The sequence below is a fragment of the Morone saxatilis genome, unplaced genomic scaffold (genome assembly GCF_004916995.1).
Source record: "Morone saxatilis isolate NCDOM2014 unplaced genomic scaffold, NCSU_SB_2.0 Contig0, whole genome shotgun sequence".
Lineage (NCBI taxonomy): Eukaryota > Metazoa > Chordata > Actinopteri > Moronidae > Morone > Morone saxatilis.
This window is the reverse complement of record NW_023339650.1, coordinates 8,526,664-8,533,577: the sequence shown is the minus strand read 5'-3', so window position 1 is coordinate 8,533,577 and position 6,914 is coordinate 8,526,664. Positions and strand designations below refer to the sequence as shown.

General features: G+C 42.6%; 1 protein-coding gene across 2 annotated transcripts in view; it reads right to left on the bottom strand.

Annotated features, from left to right (window-relative positions):
• zfhx4 (zinc finger homeobox 4) overlaps window positions 1-6,914 on the bottom strand; it is an 87,060-nt gene that overhangs the window by 29,816 nt on the left and 50,330 nt on the right. For both annotated transcript variants that reach the window (XM_035665235.1, XM_035665317.1), the window contains one exon: window positions 5,779-6,013. In XM_035665235.1, the coding sequence (XP_035521128.1) occupies window positions 5,779-6,013 (235 nt within the window). The remainder of the gene's footprint in view (window positions 1-5,778; window positions 6,014-6,914) is intronic.

Here is a 6,914-nt window from a genome sequence, read left to right as displayed (position 1 = left end):
GTGAAGGCAGAAAAAAAAGGAAAGAAACAAGATGGGGACAAGAGCTGAAAGGTGAAAAAAAAAATATTTAAAGAGAAAGGTCAGAAAGAGACTGAGAATAAGGGAAAACATGCAATAACCCTGTGATTTCAATATGGTCCTCGGACTTTACAGTCACCACTTCCTCTTCTAGGCCCTTCCAAAGGCTTTCAGTTCCATATGGAGCAGGGCCTTAAGCTCTTTGTGATATCACCAACGTGAAAGACGTCCTGGCCCTGTGACGCCAGTCCCCTCTTCAAAGGGTTAAGTCATATTTAGTATGCGTCCTCATAGCCCCACGGCTTTGTATTGTAAATAAGACTAATGTGGCATTGGTCAGGTATGCTAATTCAGATAATCAGTGCAATTTCTGCAAATTATAACTGTCAGTGTGGTGGGCACAGAACCTTGGCGGAAAACATGAGGGAACAATTTAGCCGGGGTAATACCCCTCCACCAAAGAGCTGCTCAACTCAAAGAAAAACAATCGGCCTGAGCCCATACCGCCCCGACACACCATTTCAAAAATAGTTTATGGTGAACGAGGCTCATTTTTTTCTGAGGCAGGCAAGTCAGCCTGCTGCCCTTTTTTTTCCTATGTGCACACACAGACCACAAAGTAATTATAATTCGCTTGGATGGAATTATTCAAAAAATGACCACATCTTTTACTCCCTCAGCCATAGAGAATATGGTTTTGGGAAATTTGGGGTAAATTGCTACTTGCCGAAAATATAATAATATACATATATGAATGTGTCTTATTTTGATTTGACAAATGATTTAAAATGCAGTGTATTGTCTCCAACTAATTGTACAGCAATAAAAAAGTACATACTTCACAAAAATCCTCTTGGGTAAAATCACATCACTCTCATCAGAATAGTTCTCCCCAGGAACTGCGTTTTACTCATGTTGGGCACATAAAATAACATTCCAAGTTTTTATTATGCGAGGAATGGATCCCGCCTGTCTCAAATCTGTGGACTTTACCTTTTATGTAAGTAACTTCCCTTTTCACAGTCAATGAGAAAGTAAAGGTCACAAATAATTTATTAACTGTAGGTAATCAGCTGCTTGGAAGCAAATCAATGTGCAATATAATTAGCTGCCTTAACCTATTAAATATCTAATTCAATCATTGTTATCTAATTGATAAATATATGAGAGGAGTGGCATATGCAGAAGCACAAAACGGTAACTAAAAGAGTTTAAAATTGTCCTTTGATGAGCCAGTCAGCTGGTCTCACCTACTGCACTCTGACTTGAAAAAGAAAATGGCCACCACTGCGCTAACTCTCGTGGTTAGCTATATCTGGGTGTGTGTTGCATCCTTTCTCTCACTCCTCCGGCCATCCGTGAATGTTTATGTAATGGCCACAAATTACTGAGACAAACCCTGGAAATAGACTTCTGTCTGAGGAGAGACCTTCTTGAAAAAAAGAAGAGAACCACTGGAATGGCGAAACCACCCCCACCACCCAGAGGAAAAAAAAAAAGATGAAGAGTGAAAGTGAGCAGGAGGGAAAACCTAATACCTCAAAAGATGCCTTGGTGTCATCACACTGAAATGGTCTTTTGGATTCGACAAAGCACGTTCCCACATTGAAAACTGAATGATCGTTTTTAGGGCTTTGACTCAGTTCAGACACATACGGTTTGGGTTGGGTAAATTTGGAAACAAGGAATGTCGGCGCTCTTGAAAACAAGCAAGATGGCACACTTTCTCTCTGCCCATGTTTCATCACTTCCTGCTGGATGCACACATACACATACGCACATCCACATCCACATGCAAGCACATATAGTGATAATAAGTGTCCATTAGGCTCAGTTTTTAGCCTACAGCTGCTATGTAAATGGTTAGCACAGCTACGCTAATTTGACTAGGACCAAAAATGTCCCAGAGCCTTATCACTCAGAGAAAACAAAAGGCCCTGGATACACACACACATGCGCACACTCACATATACACAAAAATACACCCACACGCACATGATAAAAGTGTTGTTGGTCTCTCTAAGTCAGAAGAGGTCTTTTGTTTAAAAGGGGGACCCAGACAAAGAGGGTCCTCTCCCTCCCTCTTTAATGCATGTTGGGTGGTGGGGGGGTATAGAGGGATGGAGATGTGTGGGTGGTGGGGTGGTGGGGAGGGATGGATGACAGGCCGGGCTCTCAGAAATAATTACCTCCATAAGATCCCATCTCCCTTTCCTTTTTGTGAGGGACAGAGGGAACGAAAGGGAAAAAAATGGCATAAAGTAAAGTATGCAGAAAAGGCCCTAGTGTTTCTGCTTGGTCTGGCTTATGAGGAGCTTTACACATGATGGAGCACAGGGCTAATGGGCGAGCATACACACAAAAAAACACACTCATGCACACATACACAAACCACCTCACAATGTTCTTTATAGCTAAACAAATGGTCAAATGGTTGGGACAGAGGCGGCAACAGAGAAACAGTCAGAGGGAGAAAAATCACTGTAACAACTAAACTTCAGAGACTGTTAATGTCTCCAAAAATCCAGCTAAACAAATTGTTCAAATTATAAAATCGATGATGGAATACCCATGACTCGCAATCTGTCATATTTTTCTTTTTCTGCTTGCATTTTACTAAACAGCTCTATTCAGGGCGTAACTTCATTATAGAGTGGAGAAGGGCACAAAAAAATCTAATTTCTCTAACAACTTTTGGACGACCCTCAAAGCAAAATGGCCTCCAAGTCCTCCATGTTGAGAGGCAATTCATTTATGCTTGCTCTTCTGATGCAAACTGGCATTTTTTATAAACTCAATTTTCTTTAACACTTCTAATTGTACACAGAGAGGGACGATTTATCTCAGCAATGTGGGCACAGTGGGCTTTTTGTCTCTGAAGGACACACACTGAAAGATCATGGTGAAAAGTTTTTTGCTGCACAGTCAATGAGAGTTAGTGTCTGCATAGGAAAAAGTAGATAAGCACACACATACACACACACACACACTTCCACTCTTCCACTCTCACTTCACACTAGTGTTTACCTAGTGTAAAGGATGAGACGACTGGGCCCAGGTTTGGGGAATTACAGACTCAAAAGGATAACAAAGAGTGAAAGGTTCTCAAATAAACATGCACCAGCAAACACATGCAATGACATGCACACAATGCAGTCCAGCAGAAGGGTTGCTTGTACACTCCTGTCTTTGTTCAAAACACCTATACCCTTGCGGTGCGTCTCTGCAGTACTGTATCCTTAATTAGGCCATAAAATCAGCATCAAAATTGTTTAATGAAAGCCATTCACATGTACATAAAGTCCAGAGCATTAGAACTCTTATTCCCAAATGGGCCTATAATTATCTGGCTCAGTGCCAGGTCCCAGGCTTTAAGAGAAAGATACCGGTCAGCACTTAAATTAATCTTTTTCATACCAGTCTCTAATGAACAGAAAGTGCTCGAGTCAGGAGTTGTAGCCCCAGAAAACTAACAGCACGCATACACATGCACAAACACACAAATAGAGGGTCCTTAAACTGAACACTGGCTGGAAATGTTGCCTACTATAGAGTCTTTTCCATCAGTGAAAACATTCACATCATCTATCACTACAGAGGCCTAAAGCAGCTATAATATACCTTTTCTTCCATATAACATAACCTATTGTAGCATGTAATGTCCACATGTGTGTAATCTAAAAAAAAAGGGCTCAGCTTTAAAAAAAAGAAGCTAAAAATATACCACGAAGAAAAAAATTCATGTTCGTGTGCAGAACTATAGAACCAGAATACAACCCCTTGCGTTAACTCTCAGCGTTTGATCTCTGGTTGAAACACTCTTACAGCCTACACCTGCCAAATGTGTATGGTCTACAAGGAAATACCTTTGAAACATTTACCATGTACCTTGTGAAAGAATACTGTTGTTCACAAAAAAGTATATAGAGTGGGCAAAAGGAGGGCATCCAAAAAAGTGGCTTAGCATTTTGGACACTGCCAGCGTCCGCTTAAGCTTTGCACTAGCTTCCTCATGGAAATTCACCATGTGGCATCAAAGCCAAGGTATAAAACGAGGGCCTGAGCAACAAATATGGTGTGTTTTAAGAGTGGAACATTTGAAATAGGTGCAGCGGGCGAATATTGCTTTTGACAGGTTTAAAACCTGGTTGTGCTCACTGGTTTGAGATGTAAAAAGGAGAGGAAAAAAAGGCTTGAAGCCGGGCTTGTGTTCTGGATGAAAAAACGGACAGGAGAAAGTGGGAGATGGAATAAGCAGGACAAAAAAGGAGAGAGAGAGAGCGAGAGAGAGAGAGATGCAAAACGAGAGCAGGAGAGGAGGGGGGGTTTGTTAAAATGTACGGTAATGATTTATCTAAGCATGCTTTTCTACTGCACCCCAAATCTCACCGAAACTTTGATCCATGTGTAATTAAAACCAAACGTACACCGGCAACAGTCTCCATTTCAGGATTGGGAGCTCTTCTCCTGTTCGTGTGTGTGTGTGTGTGTGTGTGTGTTGGGATTCACATATGTTTCTAAGCACTGGGCCCCCATCTGTTTTGGGAGTACATGTACAGTATAAACAGGACACTTTGGGGAGCACAGATTCATGTTGAAATACACACACATATGTGCTGACACACGCACACACTTACACATACACACACAGATGGATGTATGGACTAATGCTATGCTGGAATGCTATTCAAAACGTGTTAGCCCCCGCCCCACCCCATCCCACCCGCTCCTTCAGGTCAAGCAAAGCAAAAACAAGTTAAGCGCTCATTTTCTCCCGGCAGCATTAACATAGGGATGACTAAATAATGGACCCTGACTCTTGGTCTTCTGGTTTAAATTACAGCACAGCCCCCTCCCCTTACACCCTGCAACCCCTCACCAACCATCCAACCCCCACTCAAAGAAAAACGATTAATCTTTTTTTTTTTTTGTCTCTCTGAATGTTTTACAGTTCTGTTACACTTATTAGCTGCTGGCAGGACGGAGAGTCTTAAATGAAAGCCAAATTGCTTTGGTCATGAGAAAGGAAATGAAAGCTCACTCCAGGGAGAGACTGTGTAGCTGTAGCATACGAGTGTGTGTGAGTGTGTATGTATGTGTGTGTGAGTAACGCATGTGTGTATGACTAACGAATGTGTGTACAGGCCTTTTCACTATGAGATACTCCCAAGGTGAAATTTCATAAGCTGACTGCTTGCCTGCCTGGGATGTCCCTGTGCACGGGACGGGTGTGTGTGCGTGTGTGTGTGTGCGTGTGTGTGTGTGTGTGTGTGTTGCAGATATAAGCGCGGCAGCCTAATAGGAACAGTATGCTCATTTTGGAGAGATTAGGAGGAATGGACGGGTCTGTATCGAGAGACGTGATCTGGATATGAAGGCCAAAAGAAGGAGAGAGGGAGGGGGGGAAGGAGGGAGAGAGGTTTGACAGAATAAAGAGGGAGTGGTGCAAGAAAAGAGAAAAAGAGGTGGGAGGAGTGCAAGGAGTAAAGAAAGATGGATCTGACTTCAAACGAAGAGAACTGACCACCATAACTGGAATCAGCATTTTTAGCTAAAATCAGAAGTTTGAAAAACAAACACACTGGCAAAATTGGAAATGAAGAAAGGTCACAGTGTGTGTGCTGCACAGGAAAAAAAGACAGGTGACAAAAAAGGAAATGACGCATGAAACGTGAACACAAGACCCCAAAATAGCCTAAAAAATAACTCAAGTCACAACAACTTAGGCAAACAGACAAAGCAGGTTAAAGAGACACAGACCTTGGCTGGAGGGGCACTCCTTGACGTGGAACAGCTCGTGGAAGCTCAGTCCATCCTCGTCCCCTCCCAGGCCTTGCTGGTGCAGCTGGAGTTTCCTCAGTCCTTCGTTTTGCTGGTGGCGAGCTGAGCGGGCGTGCTGCACCAAGTTGAGGCGGGCCTTGGTGGAGTAGTCGCACAGTGTGCAGTAGTAGACACACGACTCCAGGCTGTACGCGCTGTCCTGCTTCTGCAAGTGCTGTGGAAGAGAAGAGAGGAGAGTGCAGATGTTACATGGTGTTACCGCTTTAGGGCATCCCATAGTCAGCTCACGAAGTTACTGCTCTCACAGCTACATTTGTTTCAGCCTTTTCATGATAGCAGTGGTTTCAATAATTGTGATGTTACAAAGATGTTTGGGTGAATTTTAATGCAACAAATGATGCTTGTCTGCAAAATCATGTTCCTAGCCTTTTGTGCTTTATGGCTATAAAATCCTTCCTTTCTACTCTGCTTCCAACTTGGTTCCAAAATTCCAACGCCCAGAAATCCCACTTCCCTGGCTTCAAACAGGCCAGCAGAAAGTCAATGGGTAACACCTCTGTCACTGGGATCATTATTTTCTACAGTATATGTTCTTCACTCTTTGCAGTGTGATATCAACTAATGAAGCACAAAAACCGCAGATTACCCAGTAATGTTTGGCATTAGAACGCTGTTAATTTCATTTAACACTTTACTACAGTGTCACAGTAGTGCTAGTAGGGTGTATAGTGGGCAGATCTGCATCCAAACGCTTAACTCATATGGACAAAGACAATTTTGTTTAATAATTGTAAATAGAGAGAAAACTATTATCACAGTAACAGATGGAGTTTTGAGTAATTGTGTTTATGTTCAGGCGCTACACATTCCAAATTAACTGGGTATGTTATATGTGACATAAAGATTAGAAACACACAAAAAGTCAGGCAAGGGGTTGAGTTCAGAACACTATTTTTGTCTTTAACATGCACATTGTCCAGCTCTCCTCATTGTTAGCAGCTGCAGGGGTTTCTCATTCAACGTGTGCTGTCAGTTGCAAGCCCTTAATTTCCAGTTGCCTCTTTAATGGCATTGCAGCCATGCAAAGCTACCCCCTACCTCGATGTGTGCGTGCA